General features: G+C 50.0%; 1 protein-coding gene across 4 annotated transcripts in view; it reads left to right on the top strand.

The window, feature by feature from the left end:
* Positions 1-18,345, top strand: part of LOC128419959 (PH and SEC7 domain-containing protein 4-like) — a 30,846-nt gene that overhangs the window by 1,884 nt on the left and 10,617 nt on the right. The window contains exons 1-6 of one of the 4 annotated variants that reach the window (XM_053401276.1): positions 643-776; positions 2,552-3,739; positions 4,244-4,316; positions 7,974-8,412; positions 15,066-15,272; positions 17,324-17,404. In XM_053401276.1, coding sequence (XP_053257251.1) covers positions 2,657-3,739; positions 4,244-4,316; positions 7,974-8,412; positions 15,066-15,272; positions 17,324-17,404 — 1,883 coding nt within the window. In that variant the 5' untranslated portion in view covers positions 643-776; positions 2,552-2,656. Of the gene's footprint in view, positions 1-642; positions 777-843; positions 1,065-2,551; positions 3,740-4,243; positions 4,317-7,973; positions 8,413-15,065; positions 15,273-17,323; positions 17,405-18,345 lie in introns of those variants that run through there. The other 3 variants (XM_053401278.1, XM_053401277.1, XM_053401279.1) reach the window with 3 other exon arrangements.

Below are 18,345 nucleotides of genomic sequence, written 5' to 3'. Positions count from 1 at the left end.
CCCTGCCCCTCTCCACAGGCCCACCTGGAAAACATCTGAATGAGAACCAAATTTGGCAAAACCTCTCTAATATGTCTTGTTTTCACAATAATTCATTTTGGTACAGTTGCTTTTTTAATGGATCTTTTCAATAAGCTAACTGAAACTTCACATTATTGAGGAAATTATTATTATTATTATTATTATTATTAGCCCCCCCTTGGTTTGGTACCCTGTTGGGGGGGCGGACTGGCCACACCACCCTAAACCCTGTGCTGTTGTCCGGGATCCCTGCTGAAACAGCTGTCCAGAACCTGCCCCACTTCGCTCAAGGGGGAAAAGGCCAGACTGGAGGCTGGAGATGGGATCCCCCAGTGGACCAGGCAAAAGGGTTGCATCCTGACTGCTCTCTCGGGAAAGGGCAGAGGGGGCCTTCCTAGGCTGCCTCGAGCCTGCTGAAGTGGAGGGGGCTGCTGCTGTGCCAAAAGCCGCCCCGCGGAGGCGGTTCGGGCACAAGAGGCCACCTGCTCCGGGCTTGCTCCTTGGCGCAAAGGGCCCGTCCCCAGCCTCGGCCCGCCATCGTGCGCAAAGGTGCCCTGGGGTCGGGGCCGCGAAGCCTCCGCGGGGTGAGAGCAACCGAGCTCGGCCGGCGCCGCCTCTCGGAGGCAGGAAGGCCAGGCGACCGGGCGCGCGGGGAATGCGGCTGCGGCCCTGGCTGTGGCCCGGCGGGGAGGGCTCCCGTCGCCAGTCCCGCCCGACGAGCAGGAAAGGCGGAGCGGAGCCGGGCGCGCGGTCGGGTAAGTGCGGCCGGGCGCGGGGCTCCGGCCGGAGCGAGCCGGTGGGAAGGGGCCGCTCGGATCGGACGGCCCCGGAAGGGAAGCGGGCCGGGCGGACTCCCTTGGCTTGGCTGGGAGCGGCCTTGGCCGAGGGAAGGAGACGCTGCGCGCTGGCGGCCCCGACGGAGGGGGACTTTGCCCGGGGAGCAGCTGCCGCCTCCGCGGCGCCCCCGAGCGCGGCCCGGGTGGAGGCAGCTGGAGGGCGGAGGCTCCTCGCAGGTAGATTATTCCTGCCCTGGGAGGCCCGAGGTGAGGCCTCGGAGCCCAGTTTCTTTTCCAAGAGCCGCTTCCGCAACCGAGCCGCTTGGAAACGGGGTCCCCCGCACCCCTCGGGCAGCCGGTTCCCAAGCGCCAGCCTACCTGCCTGGTTTTCCCTAGTGGGAAGGCCACCTGCGCCGCGGGTCGAGTCGTGCCAATTCCCCGCCTGGGTGGGAATGCCCGCCTGCCTGCCTCCCTTCCCGGCGCCCCTGGCCCCTTTCCCACGTGCTCCCTTCCGCAATCGGAGGAGACGCCGCCCTTCTTAAAGAACAAGGAGGCTGGCCGGGCAGGGTCACCCAGCTGGGCCTCGCCAGGTGTTTTGGAGCACAAGCGGCCAGAAGAGCATCATGGGGCGGGGGGCGATGGGAGTTGTGGTCCGAAACACCGGGGAGGGCGCCAGCTTGCGGGGAAAGGGGGTTGTTTATTTGGAAATCGCCAGTAAGGCTCACTTACGAGACAGAAGGAAACAGAACAACAAAGGCAGCTCCCGAAAACCAAAAACGACCAAATTAAAGCAAACTCATAAAGTTCAGAAGAATGGGTTACATAATAGTCAAGGCTGGCTATCATTGCCTGCTGGAATCTCAGGGCGAACAAACAGGTGCTTGCCTGGCACTGAAATGTCATAGTTGATGCCTGGCAAGCCTTCCTGAGGAGGGTCTTCGATAGTGAGCCCCCTCCCATGACTCAAAAGGCCCCCTCCCTGCTCCCCACTCACTTAAGGTTGTGCGCCAGGGAAGTTTGGCCTTGAGGCTGGCTGCTGGAATGAAAGGTGGCCCTCGTCCAGGACCCCCTAGTTATCCGCCAGCTCTTTGAATTGTGCCCAGAAATGGATCTGCACTCGGTGCTGTGCTTTAAGAACTGCTGGGATGTGATCCGTATAGCTAGTCCCCAACCTAATTTGGGGCAGAGATATGGTATATAAATTCTTAAAATACTGAAGAGAAACCTAGTTTCTTTTCGGCAGCAAAGACATTCCTTTGGGCTAGGCTGCTCGTTTGGTCAGTCGGCACCTGCCGCTGCCTCATCTCTGATCTGTCCTGATGGGAGCCCCAGAGCTGGTGAGTCTCTGTCTCCCAGCCCACTGCCACCAACCAGTTCCTCCTCCTCTAGCCCAAGATTATTAGGGCTGTGGTGGTGGTGGGGCTGCAATTCATGCCAATGGATTGGTGGGGGGAGATTTGGGCCCCTTGGACGCTGCGATTGGCTTCCACCAGCTGAAATGATGCTTTCTAGCATGATGAATTGTGGTCCATTGATACGAGAAGAGTATCCTTTCCCACCATGAACCTGTGGGGAGAGACCGCTGATAATGTTGAAAGTGAAATGATGGACAATTTAAGCACCCCTAATTTAAACCTGGTGACACCTGCAGGGCCCTTTCCAGGTGACCTTTTGGCCAGGTTCTGTTTGCAGCAGCTTCTCCCTCCCCGACTTCTGTTTCGTGATAACGTCAACATTTGCTTTCTCTTTTCCAGCGACAGCAGGAGAGGCATGGATCCCGCCCGCAGGAGGCCCATGTTGCTCAACTCTTTACAAACAAGATGAGGGCTTAGCCTAACTGGACCTTTTTGGAAGTTTTCATGGTGAACGCCAGAATGGAGCCTTCTGGATCCTCCAGTCCTCCGGACCTAATAGACTTTCTGACTGATTTAGGAATAAGAGACGTGACCTGTGAAACTGGAGACAGCTTAGGAGGGGCGGGTGGCTTGCTGACACCTTCAGAAACCCCCCAGACTGAAACCATGACTCTGCTTCCATTCTTGGGCCTGGAAGACATAGACCTCCTCCAGGGTAGCTTGGAGGGTGTTGGCTGGAGCGGAGGTGAAATGTCCTCTGAGAAACCTTCCCTGCCGCTGGCTCAGAGCCGTGCTGAGGAATTTCACCCTGGAACTTGCCCTGCTTCAGAGCGTCTGGAGATTGCGCAGCCTGGGAGGGAAGCATCTCAGCAGCCGCCGGAAAATCTGAAGAGCCTGGATGACTACAGCAATGATGCCACCAAAGCTCTCTTCTCGGCCAGCATCCTTCAAGCTGAGCTATGCTTCCTGGACCTGCAAGGGGCAATTGACCGGCAGAAGGAGCCACTGAGTTCCTCCCCTAGTCTTGAGAAGGTTCTGGGGATGCCCCCCTCGCAGGACTCGGCCACCTCCCATGAGCCTTTGCTCCTGGAGAGCGATAGTGGGGAGGAGCCAGAGGAGGACTCAGAGAAGCAGGAGGAGGAGGAGGAGGATGAAGGCTCACTGGAGGAGGAAGAGGAAGAAGAGGAGGTGGAATGCTTGTTTTACGACAACCCGCTCTTTTGTGCGAGTCCAAGAACCACCAGCTCCGAAGGACCATCTCTCTTGGGCTGTATGGAAGAAAAGGCCTTCAAGGAAGATGGGGAAGGAATCCCCACCTGCGGTCTGACCTCTACGGATTGTGCCCACAGCCTGCCGTGCCAGACAGGTGTGGCAATGAGCCTTGCATCCACGGACTCCGAGCCTGCGCCTGAGCCAGATCCTGGTGGTAACCCGTCCCCAGGCCCTTACCCAAGCTACGTGCCTCATTACCGCTCCTTGTCTCCCCTGGTGATCATGGAAGGGGAGCTGGAAAGTGCCTGCCCGGTGGAAGAGGAGGAGAGGGAGCTGCCTCGTTGCTTTGCTCCCTTGTCGGACGCGTCAAAGGAGGTGAGTCCTGAGCATCCAGCCCGGTGTTGCTGTTGCTTCCCTGGGCCAGGCTGCAGGGAAAGGTGGCCGTAGCCCAGAGCTCAGCCTGGCCTTCGAAAGGTCAGCCAGCTGATGTTAGATTTCTGCATAGCCTGCCTTGGGAACGAAGGAGATCTGCTGGCTGCAGGAAGGGTGCTTAACAATCCCCCATCTTCAAAGACAGCTTAGTGTAGCATGGAGGCTGCTTCTCTATCACAGCCTGGCCGCCCACCCTCCCTCCAGTGCAGTAGCCTTCCCTACAAGCAGACGTGCTTCAGGATGGGCTGCAAGGCCCCCGCGGAAGCCCCCACCATCGTTTGCTCCCCTCCCTCCTTGGTCCAGCTGCTCACAGGCTGCCATTCTCTCCCCCCCCCCACAGGTGCTTAGCAAACATTGCCCATTGACTGGGCTGGCAGGAGGCTCAGGCCCCCTCACCCCACCCTGAGAAGACCCTGCCTTTCTCTGACCTCTGCCTTTGTCTTCCAGGTCCAAGGCTTCTTCCCGGACCAGCCGGACCACACACCCTCCAGCAGTGATTTGGACCAGATGACTCCCCCAGGTGAGTCATAATAATAAAATAATAATAATAATAATAATAATAATAATAATAATATTATTATTATTTATACCCCGCCCATCTGACTGGGTCTCCCCAGCCACTCTGGGCGGCTTCCAACCAAATATAAAAAACAATACAGTGTCAGACATTAAAAACTTCCCTAAACAGGGCCACCTTCAGGTGTCTTTTAAAAGTAAAATACTTGTTGATTAGCTTGACATCTGCTGGAAGGGCGTTCCACAGGGCAGGTGCCACTACCGAAAAAGCCCTCTACCTGGTTCCCTGTAACTTCACTTCTTGCAGCGAGGGAACCGCCACAAGGCCCTCAGTGCTGGATCTCAGTGAACGATGGGGGTGGAGACGCTCCTTCAGGTATACTGGACCGAGACCATCTTTTAAGAGCATCAGGTTACTACACTCACTGTCTCCCCTGCCCACCTCCTCCGGTTTGCCCAGAGCACCAAAGGTTCAGCTATTCCCAGACAGCTGGACTTTTCCTTTGTGACTGCCACCCCACACCTAAGAGGCCTCCTGGCTCACTTTTCAGCTGCCCTTTATCTTCCCAATAACCTTTGAGATCAGGTAATCTCAGGCTGCTTGTTCTTTATTTATGGTTTCTGTTGGCTTTAATTGGTCTTGAAGATTTTAAAGGGAGGTCATGCTGATATGGACTTTCGATGAAAAGTGGTATGGAACATATGAAAATTATGAAATTATGGAACATATGAAAATTAATTAAATGAAGTGGAGCCCTCTGGCCTGCTTGTTCAGCCCCAGTGATTGGGTGAAGAGAGATTCTATAATCCAAAAGCCTTTGGCTTAAGAGAACACGCACACACATGCAAATTCACTCCCGCTGCAAGAAATGCTAAGGCTCTTTAGCTTCTTCACTGTGGAAATGTGGAAAACTTTTTTTTAGATTTTAAACATCTTTATTGAAAGTTCAAAAAGCACGTAATTATATTAAAAAAAATTCTTCCAGTAGCACCTTAGAGACCAACTAAGTTTGTTACTGGTATGAGCTTTCATGTGCATGCACACTTCTTCAGATACACCAAAACAGAAGTATCTGAAGAAGTGTGCATGCACAGGAAAGCTCAAACCAATAACAAACATAGTTGGTCTCTAAGGTGCTACTGGAAGGATTTTTTTTATTTTGTTTCGACTACAGCAGACCAGCATGGCTACCGGTACGTAATTATATGTGCACTAAACATTGTGAGACGTAAAAGAGAGCAAAAGAGAAATAGAATGTGCATAGAAGGGGAAATAAGGGGAAAAAACCCCAAACTTTACAAGGTTGATATTGTACTTCACCAGATCTTAACCTATTACAGCATTTGTAAGAATGGATTCCGGATACAGTATCATTGAATTTGTCCATGGCAAGCCTGCATTTATATGCAAGTTGTTCATATGTTGCAAGTTTGTATAAATCTTCAATCCAATTGTAGAAGGGAGCCGCATTTTTTTTTCCCCAGTTCATCAGTATCAGTCTTTTTGCTGTGGTCAGGACACAGAGAGTCCACTCATATTGTCCTTTTGTAAATATTCAAGAGGATATTTTGCTCTGTAAATGTAAGGTTGTTCTGTACAGTTCTGTTGATCATTTGTTACCTTCTGCCAAAAGATTTTCAATATAGGACAATGAAAGAACATATGTTTTAGAGAAGCATTGTCCCTGTTGCATCTCCAACAGTTAGATACCATAGATAGCCATTTTTAAAACAAACATAATGGGGTCCAGCATGGATGCGGGTGGCGCTGTGGGTTAAACCACAGAGCCTAGGACTTGCCGATCAGAAGGTTGGCGGTTCGAATCCCTGCAACGGGGTGAGCTCCCGTTGCTCGGTCCCTGCTGCTGCCAACCTAGCAGTTCGAAAGCACGAAGTGCAAGTAGATAAATAGGTACCGCTCCAGCGGGAAGGTAAACGGCGTTTCTGTGCGCTGCTCTGGTTCACCAGAAGTGGCTTAGTCATGCTGGCTACATGACCTGGAAGCTGTACGCCGGCTCCCTCGGCCAATAAAGCGAGATGAGTGCCGCAACCCCAGAGTCGGTCATGACTGGACCTAATGGTCAGGGGTCCCTTTACCTTTTAATGGGGCCCAGTATATTCTAAATATTATTTTTTGTTGCATGAGCCTCAGGTTAAGGTCCAGAGACACCCTTGTTATAGTAGTTAAAACAGTTTCCCACTGTGTGGTCGAAATTGAGATCTCTACGTGCACCCACGCTTTTCTCGAGGCTCCATCGCTCATTCCATTCAAGATGGCATTGCTTCCCTTTTGCCCTTGCTTTCGACAGGCTGCTGGCCCAGCGTGCGCAAGACGGCCTTCTGCAGTTTAAAATAAACCATGCAGGAGCTCAATTTTGAGAATTAAAAATCCAGCATTTACAAGCAGTTCTCAAAAATTAACACCTGACCGATCCTTGGTGTCGTTTTACCTCTAACCAGGAACGGGGGCAGACTGGAAAAGTGTTGGGGCATCGGAGTAAGTGAGGCTGCAGGATGCGTCCACTGCTTCCATGGTGTGGGCATTCAGGTTGGGGGCCTGAGCTTGTGATTCATCCTTTCCGGGACTGAAGTTGTTAGTAGCTTAAACCTGTTAGCTCAAGCAAAGAGTTCTTAATTTTCCAGTTTTAACTTTGCTGACAGGCCTTGGGGGGGGGGGGAGATCGTGCTTTGTGGTGTGGGGCAATGGATCTCAGGTTCCCATCACAAGTCCAGGCCCCCTCTCTGTTTAGCCTCTGAATTGTTAAGCCACTACAGTGGTACCTTGGTTCTCAAACGTAATCCATTCCGGAAGTCCGTTCCAAAACCAAAGCCTTTCCCATAGGAAGTAATGTAAAATGGATTAATCTGTTCCAGGCTTTTAAAAACAACCCCTAAAACAGCAATTTAGCATGAATTTTACTATCTAATGAGACCATTGATCCATAAAATGAATGCAATAAACAATGTACTGCAGTCACACAATCAATCCATCGGTAGCTGAACTGGGTTCCACACAGTCACTAAAAAAGAGAGCTACAAAATAAATAGGAAAAACATACAGACCTCAGCATAACACTCAAAACAGAAGTGTGGCACTCAAAACAGAAGTGTAGCACTCAAACTCGAAGCGTAACACTCAAAATGGAACACATTCGGCTTCCAAAAAATGTACGCAAACAAGAACACTTACTTCCGGGTTTGCAGTGTTTGGGTTCCAAGTTGTTTGAGTACCAAGACGTTTGAGAACCAAAGTACCACTGTCAGTGATATCTGGTTTTTACCTTCGTGATATATCATCAGCTAATCCTTGCGTTATACTGATATAACACAATGTCTGAAATAAGAATGCAGCTATGTAGATGCATTGGCTGGCTTCACAGTTTTCCCTGCATCGTGATTTTTGCAGAGCGTACACACACACACATCATGATTTGCAGTATATTGCCAGGTCATAATTTTTATAACCGATATCACAACAGGGACCTTGAACTGGTTTTGGACAGTACAGTATATCGGTATATTGCCCACCCCTACCAAACACCCATCGATATATTGCCCACCCCTACCAAACACCCATCGGACCATGGAGGACCAGAGCGGAGCCTTGTCACGATCTCATTAACCTGTTGTCCCATCCATTCCTCCCTCCCTTCCCGCCCAGGTGTTGACTTGCCAGCCCAGGAAGGGCTGCTGTTTTCCGTCTGCAGCACCTCCCTGGTGACCGCTCTGCTGCAAGAGCCTTTGGAGAGCCACCCTGCCCCAGAACCTCCGTCTCCTGCAGAGATCAGCTGGGCTTCTTCCAGCTTCCGGGCCCTCTCGGCGCCTGCTGCAGAGCAGAGTCGGTGGCAGGAGGAGCACAAGCCACAAGCCCCATCCCGTGGCCACCCACTGCCTTCGTGCGCATGGGTGGAGGAGCCCAGAAGGACTTCCTGCCTGCAGGAGGAAGTTGCTGCGGCAGATTTGCACTTGGCCTCCCTCGGTGGTGTGGAAGGGAAGCTGGAGAGCTCAGCAGAGGGTCGTGAGATGGTGCCCATCGTGGATGGAGATGAAACCTTGGAAGAGGAGGAGGACGAGGAGGAAGAAGAAGCACCGGCCGTACAGTAAGTTTGTTCCCTTGCGTGTCTCCTGGGGCCTTTCGCCTCGGTTCATCTGCTAGACGCCCACAACATCCTCCTGGTGTGGTTAAGAGGCTGGGCCTGGGCAGCTGCAACCTAGCAGCAGCCTCCATGTGTGGAGTGTCTCCTTTGCAGAGGCAGCAACTGCCTCACTAGCAGCTTTGAGGAGCCTCAGCTGTTCTCTGCTGCTTCCTCCTTTCCTCCTTCTGCCGGGTCCTCCGCCCTTATGAAGACTTGACGTTTTCATTTCCCCAAAAAGTTTTTGATTTGAGTTTCCATTGAAATGAGGCTGTATTTTAATGTTTTAATGTTGTATTTTAATTCTGTTTTTAAGTTGTATTTCAATCAATTTGTTTTTATATCGGGTGTTCGCCGCCTTGAGCCTAGTCTTGGCTTGGGAGGGTGGGGTATAAATAAATTATTATTATTATTATTATTATTATTATTATTATTATTATTATGGCTTGTGGCTCTCAGGATCTCTTTCCTTCAGGGCTGCTCCAGCTCTAAAGCCGTGTGGGGCAGGGAAGGGCACCATGTTGCAACACCCATCTGAACAGAAGCGTTGCTCCGTACATCCTAGAAGGAGAAGGGCAGAGGGGCAGCCCACCGCTGGCCCACACACAGACCCACAGAGATAGTGTGATACTGCCAGGCAGTATCCACCCCCATCGTTCTGCCCGGACACTGAGGTCCAGCGCCGAGGACCCTCTGGTGGTTCCCTCACTGCGAGAAGCCAAGTTACAGGGAACCAGGCGGAGGGCCTTCTCGGTGGTGGCGCCCACCCTGTGGAACGCCCTCCCACCAGATGTCAAAGAGAACAAGTACCAGACTTTTAGAAGACATCTGAAGGCAGCCCTGTTCAGGGAGGCTTCAAATGTTTAATAGGTTATTGTATTATTTATATATATATGTGTGTGTGTGTGTGTGTGTGTATAATATTTTTTATTAATTTTAACATATAAATTATAAAATGTACCACAAAACTTATCACTTATACAATCTTTTTGGACTTCCATCAGCACCTCTGATGATCCACCGTTTTAACCACTTCTTATGCATTTCTTAACTTTATATTGCCTTTACATCTCTTAACAAATCATCCTCCCCTTATCTATTTTTGCAATACTTCCAACAATACTCCTCATAAAACTTCTTGCAACCCTACAAACGTCGTCTGTTCTTCACAATTACTTTTCAAGTAGTCCGTAAATTTACTCCAGTCTTCCGTGAATTTCTGGTCCCGCCGGTTTCGAATCCTTCCTGTTAGTTTATCTAATTCTGCATAGTCCATTAACTTCATCCTGCATTCTTCAATCGTTGGTAACTCTTCTTGCTTCCATTTTTGGGCCAATAATATTCTTGCTGCTGTTATTGCATATAAAAAGAGCTTACATTCCTTTCTATTTATGTCACTCCCCACAATGCCCAATAAAAATGCTGCTGGTTTCTTTATGAATGTATATTTCAACATTTTTTTCAACTCATTATATATCATCTCCCAGAAGCATTTCACCTTTTTACATTCCCACCACATGTGATAAAATGTTCCCTCTTTTTCTTTACATTTCCAACATTTATTACTGACTTTATACATTTTCGCTAACTTGACTGTCCAGGGTCTTTCAGGGTCTCTTTTATGCCTCCCTGGCTGCACCTCCTTTTAGTTCCAGGGACCTCATTCCCTCAAGACTTCCTGTCAGTTCAGAGCAGACCACTTTCAAGGGAGGGGGCACCTGCTGGCCAGCCTGGCTTTGTATTGCTGGCAGTCTCTTTTTATTTTTATTATTTTTTATTGAATTTTCCATTTTGTAATATTTAGACACATCATCTTTATCCATTTTACTTCTTTAGCTCATAAGAGCCTGCGACTTCCCTTCCTCCCGCCTCACGGTTTCAGGCTCAAGTTGCCGACCAGCATGAAACTACACCCGGTGTTCCATAGGTCTTTACTCTCTCCATATAGGGAGAGACTGGAATTTCCAGGGCGAGAGAGAGAGGTCCCCACACACCCACACGTAGAGGAGAGGGAACTTAGTAGTCAAGCCACAGAAATACTCAATTCAAGATGGCGAGGAGGACAGGTGGGGTATTTGGTGGCTTGGGAGGGGGAACCCGAGTCGGAAAACACGTGGGTTCCTGCGGAAACCATCAGGGATGAGTATCTCCGGGGGGGAGTTTCACAGCAGGTTCCCAAGGAAGCCCAAACCAACAGCGAGGTTCTGGGAGGAGCAATTTGGCACCACAGATGAGGAAGAAGATTTTATGGGGTTTCCGGCCTCCGAAGAGGAGGGAGGAGAGGTATCCGAGGGAGAGGAATCGGACTGGGAAGATTACCCTGTGTGGAGAGATAGCAGCAGGTGGAGAGCAATGTTTGAATCTGCAGAGGATGGGGATAGCTCCTTCCGGGGTTTCCCCGCATCACCGTCAGAGGAAAGGGAGGAATTTAGGCCAAAGGAACGGGACGGAGGTGAGGGGGGTCCTGGGGGGGAGGTGGATGTCAGGGAACTGCCATCGGAGCCAAGAGTGGAGGTAAGGCTCCCCAACGATGCAGGAGAAGGGACCAGCAGGGAGAGAGAGAACACTTCCTTTGGGGAAGGAAATCGGCGTGACACCAGGAAGAAAGGGGAGCAGGGAAGGACTTCGGAGAGATGGCTCCAAGACTCTTCCACAGAGACCAGCGGGGAGAGCCCAGGACCTCCGCTGGCCACGCCCACTCTGCGCAGAAGACTTCCACGCAGGGAGGCTAGGCGGAGACTTGCCGTCAAAGAGCTTTTATGTTGGAAGAAGTTCAGGAAACGCCCACTGACGGATTCTGCCAGTGAGTGAGACAGCCACGGAGAAAGGGCTGTCCAGCCAGGGAAAGGTTTAGCCAGACAACGTTGCCTAGAGCAGCAGCCCCCTTACGCACGAGCAACCCCAATTCCCTTTACACATACATAAAGAGTTTTTTTTTATCTTCCTTTGGTATCTCTTCCCCTACTATACCCAGTAAAAACGCTTCTGGTTTTTTAACAAAAGTATTTTTATGCATTTTCTTTAACTCATTATATATTTTCCCCCTAAATTGATTTTTGAAATCTGAATTTATTGTTATTCAATTTTTATACTGTATTTTATGCTGTTTTTTGTTGCATCAATTAAGTGTTTTAAATTTGTTGTTAGCCGCCCTGAGCCTTGTTTTCTGAACCGGGAAGGGCGGGGCATAAATAAAAAAATATTTATTTATTATTATATATCATTTCCCAGTAAGCTTTTACCTCCTTACAAATCCACCACATGTGATAGAAACTACCTTCCTTTTCTTTACATTTCCAACACTCCTTAGCTCTTGTCCTATACATTTACCGCATGCAGTGCATTAAAAGAAAATGTTATGAAAATGATGTATAGATGGATTGCTGGCAGTCCCAGCCTGAAAACAGAGGTGGCATCACCCTGGGCTGGACCATGTGAATTGGCCACTACTCAGAGATGAGGGCAGCAGCTTCAGTGTTTTTCCATGGGACGTGGCTGCTACCCCTCCCCAACGAAAGCTCCCCACTTTGCAACTGGCCTCTCGCTTTCCTTTCTTTTTTCCCCTTTTAAATTTTTTTTTATTTCAAAACCAAAAAAAAAATACAAACATCAAATTCAAAATCCATATTCATTTTCTAATATAAGGCTATTACATAGATTACCTAAACTAAAATATATCTAATTGCTCTAGCCTTCCCTTTGCTATATGTAAACACAATGCAATTAACAAATTATATTATAAATGATATTGTTGTTGTTTAGTCGTGTCCGACTCTTCGTGGCCCCCTGGACCAGAGCACGCCAGGCACTCCTGTCTTCCACTGCCTCCTGCAGTTTGGTCAAACTCATGCTGGTAACCTCGAAAACACTGCCAATCATTTTGTCCTCTGTCGTCCTCTTCTCCTTGTGGTCTCCATCTTTCCCAACATCAGGGTCTTTTCCAGGGAGTCTTCTCTTCTCATGAGGTGGCTAAAGTACAGTGGTACCCCGCAAGATGAATGCCTCGTAAGACGAAAAACTCGCTAGACAAAAGAGTTTTCCGTTTTTGAGTTGCTTTGCAAGACGAATTTCCCTATGGGCTTGCTTCGCAAGACGAAAACGTCTTGCAAGTTTGTTTCCTTTTTCTTAACACCGTTAATACAGTTGTGACTTGACTTCGAGGAGCAACTCATAGAACGCAGTGTACATAGTAGCCTTTTTTGAGGTTTTTAAAGACTTTGGTGATTTTTGAAGCTTTTCCAAAACTTCTTTTGCAGCCATTTGGTAAGTTAAGCTTTTAAAACTTTTTGGGGGGTTTTGGATTTTGGGTTGGGGTGTTTGGAATTCAAGGACTTGGGGTTGGGGAGGGGTTTGCAAGAATCTGGAAGCTTGTGTGTTTTTTCCTGCATTTTTATGATTTTCTGTGACCATTGGGCCACTCTGCTGTTTTTTTTAAAAAAAATGGATTTGAATTTCTGTGTGCTGGGTGACTGGGGGAACAGTTGGGGAGGGGTTTGCAAGAATCTGGAAGCCTGTGTGTGTTTTTCTGCATTTTTATGATTTTCTGTGACCATTGGGCCACTCTGCTGTTTTTTAAAAAAATTTCTGGATTTGAATTTCTGTGTGCTGGGTGACTGGGGGAACAGTTGGGGAGGGGTTTGCAAGAATCTGGAAGCTTGTGTGTTTTTTTCTGGCATGGAGAGGCTGCCAGTTCTGATGTTTCTGCGGCTAAAGACTTTGCAGCAGAGTTCCTGGAGGTTGTGAAGACGGAGGGCTATGTTCCACAGCAGGTCTTCAACTGCGACGAGACCGGGCTGTTTTGGAAGAGGATGCCCAAAAGGACTTTCATCACACAGGAGGAGGCCAAGTTGCCTGGCCACAAGCCCATGAAGGACCGTCTGACCCTGCTCTTCTGTGCCAACGCAAGCGGCGACCTGAAGATCAAGCCCCTGCTGGTGTGCCACTCGGAGAACCCACGGGCCTTCAAGAAACACAAGGTCGACAAGGAGCGGCTGAGTGTCATGTGGCAATCCAACAGTAAGGCTTGGGTCACACGTGTGCTGTTTGTGGACTGGGTCAATCATGCTTTTGGCCCTGCTGTCAAACAGTACCTGCTGGACAACGACCTGCTGCTGAAGGCTTTGCTTCTGATGGACAATGCTCCTGCTCATCCTAAAGGCCTTGAGGAGGACTTGCTGGAGGAGTTCAGCTTCATCAGCATCATGTTCCTGCCGCCTAACACCACGCCACTGCTCCAGCCGATGGATCAGCAGGTCATCGCCAATTTCAAAAAACTCTACACCAAGGAGCTTTTCAGGCGATGCTTCGAGGTGGCTGATTGCACCACCATCACCCTGCGGGAATTCTGGAAGGACCACTTTGACATCGTCACCTGCTTGAAGATGATCACCACGGCCTGGAACGGGATTAGCCAGAGAAATTTGAATTGCGCTTGGCGCAGCCTGTGGCCGGACTGTGTGGCACCAAGTGACTCTGATGCACCAGAGACAACAGTGGTGCAGGACATTGTTGCCTTGGGGAGGACCATGGGCCTGGAGGTCACAGAGGAGGACATCAGCGAGCTGGTGGAGGAGCACGACCACGAGCTGACCACCCAGGAGCTGGTCGAACTGCAGGCAGAGGCTGTGCAGGAGCAGGCCTCGCTGGAAGAGGAGGAAGCAACTGAGGAACGGCTGTCCTCCAAAGAACTGAGGGACATTTGCCTGAAGTGGATGTGCAGGCTTTTGCACAGCGGCACCACCCTGACAAGCACGTGTGAACACTTTTGATACGAGGGTCATGTCGTCTTTCAGGGAGGTGCTGAAAAGGCGGATGAAGCAGCAGACCATGGACAGGTTCTTCAGCAAAAAGCAAAGAGTGGAAGAGGAACCTTCTTCGAGTTGTCCCCCAGAGTCTTAGAAAATGTACTGTACACTTTGTTGATTTTTAAATGTTTTTCTGTCATGTTTAGAAACTTAAATTATTGTTCCTTCAATTTTTGAAATGCTCTTTACAGTATGTGTGACTTTAAAGAGCACTTAATAAACTCTTGTTGTACCAAATTTGGCTTTGTTTGGACTTTTTTTGACCATAGGAACGCATTAATTGATTTTCAATGCATTCCTATGGGAATTCATGATTCGCAAGACGAAAAATTCGCTAGACGAAAAAACTTGCGGAACGAATTAATTTCATCTTGCGAGGCACCACTGTATTGGAGCCTCAGCTTCAGGATCTGTCCTTCCAGTGAGCACTCAGGGCTGATTTCCTTCAGAATGGATAGGTTTGATCTTCTTGCAGTCAATGGGACTCTCAAGAGTTTCCTCCAGCACCAGAATTCAAAAGGATCAATTATTCGGTGATCAGCCTTCTTTATGGCCCAGCTCTCACTTCCATACATCACTACTGGGAAAACCACAGCTTTGACTATACGGACCTTTGTTGGCAAGGTGATGTCTCTGCTTTTTAGGATGCTGTCTAGGTTTGTCATTGCTTTTCTCCCAAGAAGCAGGCGTCTTTTGATTTCGTGACTGCTGCCAGGTTCCCATATACCCCCCACTCCCCTTCACCCATGTGTGATCTCAATATTTCACTTCTTCCATCTTGTTGTGTGTTGTTATAATCGCTTTCCTTTCTTGCAGCCGCCCTGAAGAGCCACCCTCTGGGAAGGGCACCGATTCAGGGGAGGAGACAGCACCCTCCAAGGAGCAGGCAGAGCCCAACGGCATTCTCCACGCCAATGGCAGCACCCCTCCTGCGGACCAGGCTGCAGCGACGAGGCTGGCAACACGGCTCTACCACCTGGATGGCTTCAAGAGGTCGCAGGTGGCCTCTTTTCTCCGGAAGAAGTAAGGGGGTCTTGGATCAGGAACAGAGGCAGGGGCTTCTCACCCAGTTGGAGTGGTGTGACTCAGATCGCCTTCCTGCCCAGCTGGCTTATTTCGGCTCAGTTCCCTTTTTCTTTTGTGAGGTGTTCACAAAGGAAAGGAAGGATTGAACTCTGATGAATAAAAATACACCCAGAGGCTTGAACCAGCAAGACTCTGGGAAGGGTGCGTATAATAATCTCTGTCCCTCCACCCCTAGGCCCAGGTCGTTTTATTCACAAAAGAACTTTTACAGAGTGTTCGTAAGAACCAATCAGATTTCTTCTGGCAGTTCCCTCGCTACGAGAAGCCAAGTTACAGGGAACCAGGCAGAGGGCCTTCTCGGTAGTGGCACCCGCCCTGTGAAACCCCATGTGGGGACAAAGTTAAACTACAAACACTAGTTAGGCATGCATACTTTTGGGTAAATGAATGAAAACTACAAAGGAGCACATTCAGCAACCCCGGAGGTCATAAACAATCAGTACACATGATAAGAATGATGGCCATGAGGACAGCGATCATTATTACCTTTATGTGAAACCTGTTTCCTGGCCCTAAGATTAACATCCTAAGATTAACATATCAGAAAAGCTACATCAAAGAAACTGCCCACTGTCTTTGATGACCCAGGATGCCTGCCTGTCTAAGTGGGTACCTGACTTGTGAAGAAAGAGGAATGGAAGAGGGATGCAGAGGTGTGGATTGATCAAGAATCATATCAAAATCGTTTAAACCCAGTGAACGCAATGCTTTCATTGCTGACACAGATGGCTTACCCTATATTTGTTATAATTCCTCATAGCAATCCCACCTGATCACTACACTTTTGCTCTCCTAGCTAGACACGGCTGCGGCCTCTTGAGGCACGTGGTTAACCTGTGGAACTCACTCCCACAGGAGGCAGGCTTGGGCCAGCAACTTGGATGGTGTTAAACGAGCACCGGGCAAATTCACAAAGGAGGAGAGGGATATTGAGGGCTGCTAGCTAGGCTCTGCCTCCACATCTGGACAAAAAAATGCTTCTGAATGCCTCCTGCTGGGAACCACAGGAGGGGAGAGTTGTGCTTGTGTTTGAGTCCTGCTTGTGAGCTTCTCACGGGAATCTGGTTGGCCACAGTGAGAACAGGATGCTGGGCCTTATCCTCCTTGGCCTGATCCAGCAAGCTCTTCTCAGTATGTTCTTATGCTCTTGCAATGAGCCAGAGGGCAGGAACTTTAAACAAGCCAGGCCTTCCTGATGGCACCCTCTCTGGGCTGTGAAGTCATCCTGACACTGGAGTGGATTTGCATGGGCAGCAGCTCCCTGGTGCCTGGGGTAGCAGAAGGGCAGATACAGTGGTACCTCGGGTTACAGGTGCTTCAGGTTACAGACCCTTCAGGTTACAGACTCCGCTAACCCAGAAATACAGTGGTACCTCTGGTTACGTACCAGAGCACCACTTTAGCTAATGGGGCCATCATTATAGCTAATGGGGCCACGCGATTTCTGTTCTCATCCTGAAGCAAAGTTCTTAACCTGAAGCACTATTTCTGGGTTAGCGGAGTCTGTAACCTGAAGCGTATGACTTGGATTGCCTTCCTGCCCAGCTGTAGTTCCTCGGGTTAAGAACTTTGCTTCAGGATGAGAACAGAAATGGCGCGGTGGCGGCAGCAGGAGGCCCCATTAGCTAAAGTGGTACCTCGGGTTAAGAACAGTTTCAGGTTATGAACGGACCTCCAGAAGAATTAAGTTCTTAACCCGAGGTACCACTGTACCTGCTACCTGTTGTAACCCCTTCTTGCCCAACTGTTCCTGGAGGTGCAGGAAAGGGGCTGCCCCCTTTTTGCACCTGGTCAACCTTGTGGGAGGAATACGAGGGCTGGGCTGAGGAGCCCATGCACGCGATTGGGAGTCCCTCTACAGGCTGGGGGGGCAGGAGCTGATGCTGGAGAAACCAGGGTGGGGGTGGGGGTGGTGTTTGAGTTCCCCATAAGGCTGCTCCCCGATTCCTTTGGGGGGTCCTGAACTTCTCCTGTGTCTTTGCCCACAGCAACGATTTCAGCCGGCTGGTGAGAGAAGCTTACCTCTCTTTCTTCCAATTCAGCGGACAGACTCTGGACCAAGCCCTGAGGTGATGCTCCTTACTGTGGGGTCGTGTGTGTTTTTCCATCTTTCTCTTGAATCGGAAGGCAGGTGGCCATTTCCCCCACCCTGGGAAGTACGCTAAACCAGAGTAGAAGGAGGTCTTCACCTCCCAGGGAACAGCCCAGCGGGAGAGGCAGGGGGCTGCCCAAGGTTTCTACACACTTTGGATCAGCCTCAAAGGGGCCCCACGGCAGGTTACAACCAGAAATTCACATTGAATTGTATTAGTGGGGGAAAAGAGAGAGCAGTGATTTATTTGAAGGGATCATTTAAAATATAGCATCCAAGTGAAGCAGAGAGGAAGCTTTGTGGCAGGGGGGTGGAATTCCTGTTTTGGCTATTCTAGGAGGGCAGAAAGGGACGCGGGTGGCGCTGTGGGTTAAACCACAGAGCCTAGGACTTGCCGATCAGAAGGTTGGCGGTTCGAATCCCCACAACAGGGTGAGCTCCCGTTGCTCGGTCCCTGCTCCTGCCAACCTAGCAGTTCGAAAGCACATCAAAGTGCAAGTAGATCAATAGGTACCGCTCCGGCGGGAAGGTAAACGGTGATTTCCGTGCGCTGCTCTGGTTCGCCAAAAGCGGCTTAGTCATGCTGGCCACATGACCCGGAAGCTGTACGCCGGCTCCCTCGGCCAATAAAGCGAGATGAGCGCCGCAACCCCAGAGTCGGCCACGATTGGACCTAATGGTCAGGGGTCCCTTTACCTTGACCTTTAGAAGGGCAGAAACAGGCCTCACCCAGCAGGGGTCCTTGAGAATTTGAGGGAAGGGAGGGGAGAGAGAGCAGGATTCTGCCTGAAGGTCCTGCTGACATGGGCAAGGAATTGAGCAGGTGAGGCGTAATCCTGTCTCCCCTACTGTCCCTGGACCATTGCCACCTGTGTGTGCTGAGCTCCGCCCTTGGGAAGGATGCAGAAGCTGTTGGGA

This window comes from Podarcis raffonei, chromosome 8, assembly GCF_027172205.1.
Source record: "Podarcis raffonei isolate rPodRaf1 chromosome 8, rPodRaf1.pri, whole genome shotgun sequence".
Taxonomy (NCBI): domain Eukaryota; kingdom Metazoa; phylum Chordata; class Lepidosauria; order Squamata; family Lacertidae; genus Podarcis; species Podarcis raffonei.
Note: the sequence above shows the minus strand (reverse complement) of the source record. Positions and strands in the feature narration are given on the sequence as shown.